Source organism: Dipodomys spectabilis, unplaced genomic scaffold (assembly GCF_019054845.1).
Source record: "Dipodomys spectabilis isolate Male_0828 unplaced genomic scaffold, ASM1905484v1 ptg000317l, whole genome shotgun sequence".
NCBI lineage: Eukaryota > Metazoa > Chordata > Mammalia > Rodentia > Heteromyidae > Dipodomys > Dipodomys spectabilis.
Window position 1 is genome coordinate 1,391,005 of NW_024870994.1, and position 13,920 is coordinate 1,404,924.

Below are 13,920 nucleotides of genomic sequence, written 5' to 3' on the forward strand. Positions count from 1 at the left end.
ATGTATGGTGTAACTCAATTAACAGTTACTTCCAAGAAGCTGAAGCAGCCTGTGGGAGGCCCCGCGAAGGGAAGGCAGGTGCATGGCGGGGGATGGTCACTGAAATACATAGGATGGGGCGCGCAGAACAAACAGGATTGCTGCTGGATGTTAGTTTGGAACTCTTTGTAAAACTTGGAAGATAGAAGTAGAGGGTTGAGGCTGTCACATGGGGAGAGCCTATCAAGCCTGGATAAGGCTCTGGGTTCTCTCGCTTCCTCCCCTCCCCCCAGCCCCAACACCCATAGAAACATTAAAGGCAACTCTAAATGGAGGAAATAATAATAGACAAAGCTGGAGCCGTGACAGCTCTAGCATGGAACCAATGCTAATGGACAACAGAGGCTCACGGCTGGCAGTGTGGACAGTGGAGTTGCACACCCACTAAGGGAGCCAGAGGAGCTCCACAGTTGTGTCATTTCCCCCCCACCCCCGCCCCAGTCTGATGTCTGTCATGGTGACCTGGATGAGGAACTGGGACAGGGAAGGAGGCGCCAGTGCTTGCTTCCTGCAGGCTGAGAGCAGAGGGCTCAGGAGCCAGGCTGGCTGTTCACGCCCTGAATTGTGAAGTTTCAAGGACAGAGGCCAGGTACACACAAGGCAAGAACGCACACGCAATCCCGGCAAAACTGAAGCTGTGCAACCACTGCAAAAGTTCTTAAAAGGTAAAGAAGGGCTCATTTGTAATGTCTGAGTCTGCAGATACTAAGGGAAACACATGAGTGGATTGCAAAGGCAGCGGCCTCACGTGCTTGATGCAGGCTGCACGGGTGCCTCCGGCCGCCGCTCCCCCTCAAATCTGCAGCAGCATCCTGGATGGGAATCAGTGGCCCCCATTCTTTTCTTTTTTCTTCCAGTACTGGGATTTGAACTCAGAGCCTTCTGCTTGCTAAGCAGGTGCTCTTAACACAGCCATGCCTACTGTTTTAAGGCATAAAATGCCAGCTAAGTACTACTAGTGGCTCAGGCCTGCAATCCCAGCTACTTAAGCTGAAATCCAGAGGGGATCCAGGTTTGAAGTCAAAGACTCATCTATCTCCAGCAAAAAGCCACACTGGGAATGTGGCTCAGGCAGAGCACTAGCCTGACAAGCCAGCTAGAGAAGCCCAAGCGCTCAAACTCCAGCATCCTTCTCGCTAAACAACAGCCGCAAATCTCCCCCTTCCCATGCTCAGCCTTTTTCCTGACCCGCAGCACTTGGGTCATGCAACTTCACGTCAGGTGAGGACGCAGGCGCCCTCCCGCCCCTCACCCTCAGCCCCTTCTTTAATTACTGCTCACAGGCCCGAAAGCTTCATTAGTAGCTGTTTATTGATCAATGGTTTGATATAAAGTTATTTCAGATCCTCAGATAATTGCCCAGACGGAATCACAAGCATTACAAATTTTTTCCTTTAAAAAAGGGAGAGGGCTGGGTTGGAAGGGATCAACCTAGCAGTAGTGGCATTTGAAAATAAATTAACAAAATTTTTTTTTAGTATTACCATTTGTGGATGACAAACATTTAAGTGTTCCTTACATTCCATGGGGAGAGAAAGTTCCAGCATAAACTGAGCAGAAGTAGTACTTAACTAGCAAGGCTACTGTACCTTGCACGGGGGCCTGCACACACGCACGCATACACACACACACATACACCTGCGCACAAGAGCTGCGTGCACAGCTGCTGCCTTCCCCCGGCAGAGCTGAGGGCTGCAGCGCAGGAAGGCTTTCTCAAGAGCCACGCGGAGACACAACTTTGCTAATCATCTTTAAAACAAAGATTCATGTGTAAGTCCTGCATTAACAAAATCAAATAGAAAAGGAGCAAGTGATCATGAGTTCAGAATTCCTATGCTGTCCAATTCATGCACCAGTCGGGGACTCCACGGACCCCGAGGCCCGGGACTGGCGGTGCCCACCACCGTGGGCAGCTCCCACTCGCACCACTGAGCTGGTCCTGGGTTAGTCTGGTAAACGTGTGTCACACTGGCTACGATCTCTGCCGGTTAGATTATGGTCACGTCAGCCTCAGACAAGGTTCTAAAGTGTGCTATAGAACTAGATACAATTGAGAAACTCAAATGAAAAGTTTATATAGTGTCTTATCAATCAAAAAGGAAATAAGGAAACCAAGAATACGAATCACTGGTGGGAGAGAGCAGTGGGGAGGTGTGGTGGGCGGGGCCGGCGGGCCAGAGTCCCCCAGAGTTAGGCCACACCAAGCAGGAAGCATTTGATTTTCTCTGGTACTTTCGGCTGGAGGAGTAAGGCCTCTCTGTCCAGGATTGTCCCAAATGTCTGAGTGAGCCACTGAAGGCTACACTCTGTTTCTTCACACAGCAACCAACCAACACAACCAACAAAAAGCCAGAACGGAGGCTCTGGGGCCCAGGTGGCGGGGAGGGGCGGGCGGGCGGGCGGGGCAGGCAGGCGGGCGGGGCAGCGGGGCTCCCGGCCTCTACCTCCGTCTCAGTCTTCGTCTCAGTCTTCACGGCTGCTCCCGCTCTCCTCACCACTGCAGAGATCAGAGTCCATATTTTCAAAGCAGGTTCGGTCTTCTCAGTGTCTATTTGGGCTTTGTGTGGCTCGTGGCCAGCAAAGGTTCAGCACCTCCCACACCTTGAAGAAGAAAAAACCAACAATGACCTGCAGTGAAGGAGGGGCCACGGTCACACAGCCCACTGCCACCCAGGGTCGTCGCGGTGACGGGAAGCGGGGGTGGGGGGGAGGGAGGGCGCTGTCGGGGCGCACGAGGGGAACAGGGCGTCAGGCGTCAGGGCGGGGTGTCACTGTGTACCTTTGGGACCATTCAGATTTGAGCTACTGAGAGCAGGGGTGAGGGCCCGCCACTCACACTGACAGCGGCCCGTTGCCCGTCCTCTGCGCCTCGGGGCTCTGCTGGTCCAGCTCGGACAGCAACTTCAAGATGTTCAGCGCAGCCTAGGGGAGGCGGAGGTGGAGAGACCGGTGACCACGGGCCCGGCCGCGCGCATGCGGCTGCGCGGCAGTGTCTGCCTGCAGATGCAATTCCTTCCTTTGCTTTAGTCCTAGGGCTTGAACTCAGGGCCTGCACACTGTCCTTGAGCTTTTTGCTCAGGTGAACGCACTCTTGAGCCGCAGCTCCATTCCAGCTTTTTCTGAATAGTTTATTGAACCCAGCTTAAATACTCATTGAAAGAACTGCCTGCAGTCGCCATGTGGCATCCCTTACTGATTTTGGCATGTATTTCTTTAGAGAATTGTTCACCTTTGTAACAGACCACAGATTTTCTACCCTGCTTTCAAGCCAAAGTCTCGCGCGCTCTTGGGCTGAGCTGGCTTCCATCCGGGGGCTCTGCCGTGGGGCGGGGCCGCTCCACAGTGAGGCCAGCGTGGGAAGGGAGGGGCCGGGTAGAGCTGAAACCCACCCAACCCACAGGGACTTCTCGGAACCCCCTCTCCTGCCACTCACGAGCTCTACAGGACCCCCGTCCCTCTGGCGAGCTCCGGCCGCGCCGCATACCATGTCATGGCAGGACGCCACGTCCTTGCCGATGCCGTGGCTGATCAGGGGCGGCTGGGACGAACAGTTGATTAGAGACACAAATTCATTCTTGTTGTTTTTGGGGAAGTCTTTGTATTCAACCTAAAAGGGGAAAAAGAGAATTGAGGCCTGGATGGAAGCTGCAGGGGACAGAGGAGGGAGGGGAGAGGAGGGAGGGGAGAGGAGGGAGGGGAGAGGAGGGAGGGGAGGGCAGTGAGGGCTGGGCAAAGGCCCCGCAGGGACCCTGTCCTCAGTGGCCGGCAGCTGCGTTTTCAGGCTTGGTTGGAATTTGCAAACGTTGCTACCAGGACACAAGGCTTTTCCGCGTCCAGGCTGTGGTCCTTGCGGTGGCCCAGCCCTGCCCCACCCAGCCCTGGAGGGAGACCCTGTGCGGGTCTGCTGTCTTGCAGGCTGCGGGTGAGCACTGCCCCGGGAGCCCCAGCCCTGTGGAGACCCTGGTCTTCAAAGCAGGGCCCCTGCTCGGTCGCCTTACCTGGAGTCCCTGGACTGTGCAAAGGAAGTCCAGCTGCTCAGAGGGTCTTGTGAGAGGTCCGTGGGGTACGTGGCCTGAAGAGATGTTATTCTTTAAAATGGTCTCGGCTGTGGGCGAGGTGCCCCCGTACAACAACTCTCGGGCTATCATGGCAGTTACCGTGGCCTTGGCAGGGTTCGGGGCTGCCCTGGGGTAATCTTTGGTATGATGTCCTTGGCTGACTCCAACAGCCTGGGCCACCTCGGGCACCATGGGGAGAATGCCGGCGGGCAGCTGCTGATGGCTGGGGTAAGGCATCCTGAACTCGTCCTCGCGGTGGCCTGGGCAGAGAGCAGCGTCACCTGCCCGGCCCGGCCCTGCCCTGCCCTGCCCGGCGCCGCCCCAGTTCCCACGGCAGCCCCAGGCACTGGCCGAGCCCGACACACTTACTAGTCCCGTTCGCCTCCCCGGACCCAGGTTCAAAAAAGGTTACTTTTCGTCCATCCCCTGGTTTCTTTACTGGTGTCTTGAGAAAGAGAAAAGGCCGTGATTACAAATCGTGCTGACATCCTCATCCCCACTGCCTAAAACCAGACCCTGGACCCTGCCCTCCACCGACGCAGCTGAGCTCGTAAGGGCTAAGCCAGCGTCCGCTGGGGGCGGGGGGGGGGGGGGGCCCACACCTCTAGAGGCAGGACAAGGAGGCCCAGGAGCCAGCGAAGGGGGGCGTCCCTCCTGCGGGGTGGCAGTTGGGCCCTGGGAGCAGCCCATGCTGAGCAGGCGTCGCCGACTCCGTCCCACCGGGACAGCCCCTCGGCCTCCCACCCATACCGCACCGCAAGGTGCGCACTGCGTGCGGGATTTGCATCCTGGCGTTCGCGTCGCATGGGGGAGGAATCAAGTGCCCGCGATAACTACGGGTAACAGCGTGATCCTGTCCAGGACAAGGTGGCTGTGGGCTGTGTCACAGTGACACCCGTTCACACCTCAAGCCCAGAGACCACCAAAATGGAGAGGCGCCGACACGCTCCAGCAAGGCCCAGGCTCTTAAGGGAAGGAGGGTGGAGCCTGGCCTGGGGCCTGCGCCATCCGGAGGGGCGCTGTCCCGCAAGGTCACAGCGGAGCCCAGTGTCACCTTCTCCTCCGACTTGAGCGCTGGCTTGGTGGGCTGGGACTGCGGGACCTTGAACCCCAGGATCTCCAGCATGTTCTCCGCTGCGTTGCGTTTGGCCACCTTCTTGTTGGTGCCCGCGCCCTCTGCGGTGTGGTTGCCCACCTTCACCTGCGGGAGCAGCAACAGACCAAGCTCGCACCTCCACCGGTGCTGGCAGAAGAACCAGGGGCCTCGGGGGGGGGGGGTTAGACGCACCTCAGACACACCCGCCCGGCCAAGCAAAGGAAACCACACAACCCTCAAGATATTGGGGAGCTCCTGTTAAACACAGCCATCAAATACCTAAGCCTGCCAGGTGCCGGTGGCTCACGCCTGTCATCCTAGCTACTCAGGAGGAGGCTGAGATCTGAGGATCCCAGTTCAAAGCCACCCGGGGCAAGAAAGTTTGTGAGACTCTTATCTCCAATGAGCCACCAGAAAACCGAAGTGGTGCTATGGCTCAAGTGGTAGAGCACTCACCTTGAACTGAAGAGCTGAGGGACAGCGCCCAGACCCAAAATTCAAGACCCTCCACCGACCAAAAAAAAAGAAAACCGAAGCTTATACAATGATTTTAACACAGATATAACTAGTACTGAGTCCAGCACGCCTGAGCTGCCCTGTCCACCGACTGTACCAGTACGACAGAGAGCCACCCATCTCGTCCCCACTGGGGTCACAGATGCCACTTTCCCAACTTGAAATCGGCTGTGGTGGGCTGGTACAATGGCTGGCAGTTTTCATGCCAGCTGACGCAGAGACACAGAGACTGGAGGGTTATGGCTCCAAGCCATCCCAGACAAAGAACCCCCTCTCAACGAAAGAGCTGGCATGAATGTAATCCCGGCACCAGAGGATGAACAAGGCCAAGAAAACTACGATCCTACGTGAGAAACAACGAACTGAAAGGAAAAGGGATAGGGGTGTTGTGTGGCTCAAGTGGCGAGCAAGCTAGACCTTAAGTCTGAACACCAGCACCTCCAAAAAAGAGGTGGGCAGGGTGGGAATAACTGAACCACAGCCATTGGTTAGCTTGTGAACAGGAGGAAGTGAGGAATGCAGATTAAGCTTCAAACTTCGCGATGCCCAGAGCCCTGTAATTGGTACAAAACACAGACACTTCTGCCCAGCTTCAAAAACCACGTTCCAACTTGGCAGAGAAAGCAAGGGGCAGACTGCCCCCCCAGCTCCATGTTCTGTACTTAGCGACCGTCAGCAGGCTGGGGCGGGCATCTGTGCTCACAGCGTCTGCCGGGGCCTCGCTCGAAGGCAGACACACACACAGGAGCTGTCCAGCAGCGAGCCGTGGAGGTGGAACTAACACGCATGTGTCTAGATGTTGCCTCAAGCCGTGCCACCCCCCTAAGGGCCAGTTTGTCCAGCACACTTGGCTACCCCTTCTAAGCTGGTCCCGACCACAAGCACTGGGGCTGCTAAAGCAGAAAGGGAAGCCTGGCTGGGCCCCAGGCAGGTCTGCGAACAGCCAAGAGCGGAGTCTCGGCAAAGGGCGACTTGCTCCGGAGAAGGCTGCTCGCTCCTTGCCTCCTGACTGGGGACAAGACACAGCGGGTCAGGGCCAGCTCTTAGGCTGCAAACCACTGCAGGGGAGTTCTGAACAGCAGCACCTCTCCTCTGCTGAGGTTCACTCCAGGAAAATCCTGAAACCACAGGGCCAAGGCCTCGCTCTCTGTAAAGCAGCTTGAGTGTCAGTCCACCCTGCACTCCAGACCGCCACATGCAAGGACCTGCTGGACAGCACACCCCACAGGCACAAGATGCGGCGGGAGGCTCAACATTTCACATGCAACTCAGAAGGATGTGCAATTTAAAGCCAACTATTTACTTCTAGAATTTTCCAAAGGGGCTGGAAGGTGGCTCAGTGGTAGAGCGCTTGCCTTGCATGCTCGAGGCCCTGGGTTCGATTCCTCAGCACCACATAAGCAGCAGAAAAAAAAAAAAAAAGCCAGAAGTGGCGCTGTGGCTCAAGTGGTAGAGTGCTAGCCTTGAGCTGGAGAGCTGAGGGACAGTGCCCAGGCCCAGAGTTCAGGCCCCACAACTGGACCCCCCGCCCCCCGCAAAAAAAAGTTTATACACAGAATTTTCCAAAGGTAATTGTAGGTAAATGAAATCCAGAGAGCAAAACTTCAGGGGGAGGGGGGAAGAGGGCTACTGAATTCTGTTTTTTTGTTTTGTTTTTAGGTCATGGGGCCTGAACTCTGGGTCTGGTGCTGCCTCTGAGCTCTTCAGCTCAAGGTGAACACTCTACCACTTGAGCCACGGCACCACTTCTGGTTTTCTGGTGGTTAATTGGAGATAAGAGTCTCACGGACTTTCCTGCCTGGGCTGGCTTCGAACTGCAATCCTCTGACCTCAGCCTCCTGAGTAGCTAGGATGACAGGCGTGAGCCACCAGAGCAAGGCTTGAATTCTGTTTTTCCCAAGAAAAAAGTTTAAAGAAAAATGTTTGGATGTGAGGGCGATCTGGCTGCACATCTGTCACCCACTGGTCACCAGGGCCGATTTGGCTGATCTGGTGGCTAGGTGCTGTCCCTTCCTTCCTGACGCTCCATGTGCATCTGTCCCCAAGCTGTGTGCTCGGAAAGGATGGCCACCCCAGACAGAGAGAGAAGGACTAGTCTTGTCCAGGGTACACACGTCGCTGCACTCCCTGCCAGATCCTCCAAGCAAGCTCTCAAGGCAAGTTTTTCTTTGACAATTCTGGGGTTAGAGCTCTGGGCCCCACACCTGCCAGGCAGACGCTTATGCCGCTGAGCCACACCTCCAGCCCTGGACTAGAGCCAGGTCCTCCCAATCTCAGCCTCCTGAGTAGCTAGGATTACTGGCACGAGCCACTTGTACCTGGCCTAAAATGGCTAAATCCAAACATCTACATGGAATTAACACCTGATAAACTAAGCGTCCCAGGAACCGGAAGGCATCGGGAATGAGATGGGAAATTTGCCTTCTGAAAAGAACAGAATCATCGTCCCCTCAGTCGACACGGTGGACACGCTGCCCACCACAGGACCGACCCACCTGCATCACGAACTCCCTGCGGCGTGGGAGGCCCCGCTCCATGAGCAGAACGTACTCCGGCTCCTTCTCCTTCTTGGCCTGCTGGATCTGGGCCAGCCTGCTGATGGGGTTCATCCCCTGGCTGCATTCCGGGCTGGGCTGTGACTGAGGAGCAATAATGTGCCGCGTTACTCACGGAAAGGAGCTGCAGGCGTGGCATGGCTCAGAGGTAACCAGACCTTTTTTTTCCCCTCTCCTGCTGGACCTGGGCTGTCTCTGAGCTTTCTTGGTCAAGGCTAGCACTCTCTGACTTGAACCACAGCTCTACTTTTTATTTTTTTTTTGGTGGTTAGCTGGAGATCAGAGTCTCAAGGACTCTCCTGCCCTGGCTGGCTTTGAACCGTGATCCTCAGATCTTAGCTTCCTGAGTAGCTGGGATGACAGGTGTGAGCCATGGGCACCCAGCTAAGCAGATCTAAAAAAAAAACTCTAAGATGCCTCATGGATTTTCTACGGTGATCCCAAGGTAGTTCTAAATCTTAGCAAGCCAACATTGACACATATGGCTTTTGGACATGTGTCAACATTAAATTCAAGGTGGCTGAAGCCTGGGCAGGGAGTCTGTGGAAGGGTAGGCTGGCTGTGCCCAGTGGGCTCCCAGCTTTCTGAGCAACTTAAAACCCAGAAACCACTGAAGAGGCCTGTGGCAGCCCTGATGGAGGGCGGCGGGAGCCTGCAGTCTTCGGTCCTCCTGTCCTCCGGGGCCCCTCCCATTCCCCGACCTCACCTTGCCCGGGGCTTTGGCTTTCTTTTTGATTCTGGGCTTCACTCTCTCCACTGCAGGCAGCGGCGGCAGCTTCTTGAGCTCCTCCAGCACCGCTCTGGCCGCGTTCTTCTTGGCGATCTTCTTGCTCTTGCCCTCACCTTCCCCTACAAACTCCCCAACCGAAACCCTGGTGACAAAGCTCTTCATGTGGGGTGGGCCACTCTCCCGGGCCACCTGTAGCAGAGGGAAAGACTGAGTGAAAGCGTGACAGACACTTGTTAGAAGCGGCAGGACACACTGGTTGGCACGCTCACATCACAGGAAGCCTGGTCTCGGGGCGTGGGGGGAAGCCCGGTGCGGGAGGCACACACGTAGGGAGTAAGGCAGGCGAGTGAGTACTCGGGAACCTCTGCTGCCTTCCTTCGGCTTTTTAAACTGCTCTACGCGCTGGAATCTGGTGGCCAGACAGGCAGGGATGGACAGGGAGGCCTGGGCACCCAGCTCCCGTTCACCCTCCCAGCACAGGGGAGCAACTGCAGCGCGCTTTAGGCTGTCAGCTGTGAAGCTTTGCCAGACTAAGCTTATAAAGCAGGAGCGGCTATGCAGCTGTGAAAAAGTAAAAGTTCTCTAAGTCTGGAGCAAATGTAGAGTGAATTTCAGCAGCTCAGTTGGCCACTTAAGTGTGCAAGAAAAAAAGGCTTACAAATGGATTCAAATGTACAGACAATCTCTCTCTCTCTCTCTCTCTCACACACACACACACACTTCTATGCTTATGCAAAAAAAAAAAAAGCTGGGCACCAGTGGGAGCAACTGTAATTCCAGATACTCAGGAGGCTGAGATCTGAGGATCACAGTTCAAAGCCAGCCTGGGCTGGAAAGTCCATAAGACTCTTATCTCTGGTAAACCACTCAGAAAACTGGAAATGGTGTTGTGGCTCAAGCAGTAGAGCGCTTATCTTGAGCACCCAGGCCCAGAGTTCAAGTCCCATGATCGGCAAAAAAAAAAAAAAAAAAAAAAACAACCCTCGGTAGGGAAACCGTGGAAACCAATGAAGTGAGTCGCCCACAGTAGACAGGAGTGCCAGCAGACACCTGAGAACCAGAGCACAGGCCAGGCTTTAGCCGCGTGGATGCCACTCAAGTCTTTTACATGTTAAAAAAAATAAAGAGGGCCAAGCCCTGGTGGTTCACGTCTATAATCCTAGCTACTCAGGAGATATGAGGATCATGGTGTGAAGCAAGTCCAGGAAGAAAAGCCCATGAGACTCATATTTTTATCAAAAAGCTGGAAGTGGCTCAAGTGGCAGAGCTCTGGCTATGAGCAAGAAAGCTGAGCCGGGGCAAGGCCCCGAGTTCTGATTGTAATCAGGAAGCAACACTCAATGTTAAAAGGCAGCAACCAACATGCCAGGCGCCAGTGCTCACACTTGTAACCCCAGGTACTCAAGAGGCTGAGATCTGAGGATCGTGATTCAAAACCAGCATGGGCAGGAAAAAAAAAAAAAAAAGCTAGCCTTGAGCTTTTCAGAAAAGCTCAGGGTCAGCGCACAGGCCCTGAATTCAAGCCCTAGGACCAGGAATAAAAAAAAGACAGTAACATGGCTATGAGTCAGCACAGCACCACAACATAAGATGAATAAAGGAAAACTCGCGGGACAGTGCAAGGACAGCGTGGAACGCAGAAGACTGTCCTTGTAACCACTCTCCTCATGACAAGTGAGGCAAACCAGACGCACGGATCAGTGGGAGCAGGGCCCCCATGGCTCCGCAGCTGTCTGCTGAATTATGATGGGGAAGAAAGACCTGGTCCAGCTGGACCCGGTGGCTCACACCTGTCATCCTAGCCACTCAGGAGGCTGAGATCTAAGGATCACAGTTCAAAGCCAGCCCGAGCAAGAAAGTCCACGAGACTCTTTATCTGCAATAAACCACTAGAAAACCAGAAGTGGAGCTGTGGCTCAAGTGGTAGAACTGAGGGACAGAACCCAGACCCCGAGTTCAAGTCCCACAACTGACAAAAAAAACAAAAGAAACAAGGACCTGATCTAGGGGAGTATACTAGTGTTCAATACCAGTTTATAAGCACAAGGTCACCAGTGCCAGCAGAGCGACATCATGTGGTACTCTGAGGACATCGCTCCCTTTGTGGCCCTGCCAAAGAATAAGCCACCAGAATCTGTAACTCAGTTGTCAACGTCATGTCTGTCAATGCCATGAAACACAAAGGAAGGCTGAGGACTGGAGATCAGACAATGCAAGCTACCGCCTGATGCTGGGACCGGCTCACAGCAAAGACATGGCTACACTGCGGAGCAGGGCGACACAGCTACCCCAGGAGCCTGAGGACCACAGGAGCCTGCGTCCCGTGTTTAATAATGGACTATCAGGAGAATGTCCTTGCTAGAGACACATGCCAAAATACCATCCAGAGCACAATCGAAGTGACTGAGCAAAAGAAAACATGGAGACCAAAAGGATCTCTGCCTTCAATGGAAAAGAGGAAGAAAGGGAAGATGTCTGACCCCAGCCACTAGTGAATCTGAGTTCTTGCAACCTTTGCTTACGTTGGGAAATTAGAAGTTGAAGATCTGGGCAGGAAAAAGAAGTATGCCCAAGAAACAGCTACACAGGGCAATAGGGGCCAAGCAGGGTGCGGGCCACGCCTGTCCCAACAGGGGCGTCAGGGAGGCCCAGCCACACAGAACTGCAGGCTGATCTAGGTGGGCACCTGGGGGCAGACTTCGTGGAAACGCCGCTTCTCAGGACCGTGATCAGGCAGGAAGGCACAGGGCAGCTGCCCCCAGGATGCCCGCCTACCCGCCCACAGGTGACTGACTCTCTGAGAGAAGCTTCCACTCAGCAACTTGTTCTGCCATTTGTCGGTCCCTGCTTGCTCTCCTCCCAGGTACACCCGCCTCCCCAACAGGAGGAGAAAGGCTGCACAAAGGCAGGGCCAGGAGCCTCCGTGCTCCAAAAGGGGGAACTGTCCACCTGGTCGCACCCGCTGGGACAGGCAGGGGTGGGGAAATGAAAATCCTTAGCATGGCCTGAGGGTGACTCAGAGCCCCTCTTTGTCCAGGCAGGCTGCAGGATGGAGGTGCAGACAGGCTTAGCCTACTGACACTTGATGAACGAAGGTATGTATTTCATGCCAAGCGCAAAACATGGGGGCCACCTGTAACTGGAGAAAAGCCGCAAAAGTGAAATGTTTACAAATAACCACCTTCACACAGGCTTTAAAAAATGCTTCTGTAGGGCTGGGAAGGTGGCTCAGTGGTAGAGCGCTTGCCTTGCATGCATGAGGCCCTGGGTTCGATTCCTCAGCACCACATAAGCAAAAAGAAAAAAGCCGGAAGTGGCACTGTGGCTCAAGTGGTAGAGCGCTAGCCTTGAGCTGAAGAGCTGAGGGACAGCGCCCAGGCCCAGAGTTCAGGCCCCATGACCAGACCAAAAAAAAAAAAAATGCTTCTGTAAAGCCAGCCGCTGGTGACTCATACCTATAATCCTAGCTACTCAGGAGGCTGAGATCTGAGAACACAGTTCAAAGCCAACCCAGGCAGGAAAGCCTGTGAGACTCTTACCTCCAATTAAACACCACAAATAAAAAGCCCAAAGTGGAGCTGTGGTTCAAGAGGTAGAGCACTAGCCTTGAGTAAAAAAAGCACAAGGACAGTATCCAGGTCCTGAGCTCCAGCTCAGGCATGGCGCGCACGCGCACGCACGCACACGCACGCACGCGTGCGCGCACAAACACACAACACACACACACACAGAGCTGGTATCAGTAGTACACATCTGTAATCCTAGCTACTCGGGAGGCTGAGATCTGAGGAATCCAGTTAGAAATTAGCCTAGGCAGGAAAGTCTGTGTGATTTTTTTCTCCAATTAAGCACTGGAAAACCAGAAGTGGCACTGTGACTCAAAGTGGTAGAGCACTAGACTCAAGTGAAAGAGCTCAGGGACAACACCCAAGACCAGAGTTCATGCCCCATGAACAAACAAAAAAATAAATACATAAAAGATGCTATAATGAAGCATGGGGAAAATTTCTGCCAAGAATTTGGAATGTGATAAAAACTATTCTTCTTTACCTCACTAGCATATTTGGATTAACAATGCTGTGTTGAAGAAAACCTAGTAAATGTACTTTATTTTCAACTCTGAATAAATAATCCATTAATCCTTTTTATTAGACAACCAATCCCCAACAAATGAAGCTATTATAAAAAAAGTGAGCTTTGCTGGGTGCCAGTGGCTCCTGTCTGTAATCCTAGCTACTCAGGAGGCTGAGATCTGAGGATCACAATTCAAGACCAGCCTGGGCAGGCAGGAAAGTCCAGGAAACTTTTTTTTTTTTTTTGGGGGGGGGTGTCTGGTCGTGGGGCCTGAACTCTGGGCCTGGGCACTGTCCCTCAGCTCTTCAGCTCAAGGCTAGCGCTCTACCACTTGAGCCATAGCGCCACTTCCGGCTTTTTTTTTTCTGCTTATGTGGTGCTGAGGAATCGAACCCAGGGCCCCAGGCATGCAAGGCAAGCACTCTACCTCTGAGCCACCTTCTCAGCCCTCCAGGAAACTCTTTTTTTTTTTTTTTTTCTTTATTTCCAGGGCTGAGGACCGAACCCAGGGCCTTGCGCGCGCCGGGCGGGGTGCCCTTCCGCTGGGCTAAACCCCCAACCCCCAGGAAACTCTTATCTCCAATAAATCACCAGAAAACCAGAAGTGGCGCTGTGGCTCAAGTTATAGAGTGCTTGCCTTGAGCTAAAGAGCTGAGGGACGGCGCCCAGGCCCAGTGTTCAAACCCCTAGATCAGCCAAAAAAAAAAAAACAAAACTGAGCGGAAAGGCTCCTAAATCCTTTTTAAAAATATTCCACAAGATCCAGGAGAAGCACTGCAGTGGATAAACGGGACCCAGGCTGACTGGATGGGGAGAAGCCAGGAGAGCAGTGAGTGGGCATGGGAGGGCATC

General features: G+C 54.1%; 1 protein-coding gene across 5 annotated transcripts in view; it reads right to left on the bottom strand.

The window, feature by feature from the left end:
• Positions 1 to 2,436: 2,436 nt before the first annotated feature.
• Stau1 (staufen double-stranded RNA binding protein 1) overlaps positions 2,437 to 13,920 on the bottom strand; it is a 49,831-nt gene continuing 38,347 nt past the window's right edge. For 3 of the 5 annotated variants that reach the window (XM_042702187.1, XM_042702185.1, XM_042702189.1), the window contains 8 exons: positions 8,971 to 9,201; positions 8,205 to 8,348; positions 5,152 to 5,298; positions 4,467 to 4,542; positions 4,038 to 4,357; positions 3,524 to 3,646; positions 2,876 to 2,961; positions 2,437 to 2,640 (listed from right to left, as the gene is read on the bottom strand). In XM_042702187.1, coding sequence (XP_042558121.1) covers positions 2,625 to 2,640; positions 2,876 to 2,961; positions 3,524 to 3,646; positions 4,038 to 4,357; positions 4,467 to 4,542; positions 5,152 to 5,298; positions 8,205 to 8,348; positions 8,971 to 9,201 — 1,143 coding nt within the window. In that variant the 3' untranslated portion in view covers positions 2,437 to 2,624. The remainder of the gene's footprint in view (positions 2,641 to 2,875; positions 2,962 to 3,523; positions 3,647 to 4,037; positions 4,358 to 4,466; positions 4,543 to 5,151; positions 5,299 to 8,204; positions 8,349 to 8,970; positions 9,202 to 13,920) is intronic. The other 2 variants (XM_042702188.1, XM_042702186.1) reach the window with 1 other exon arrangement.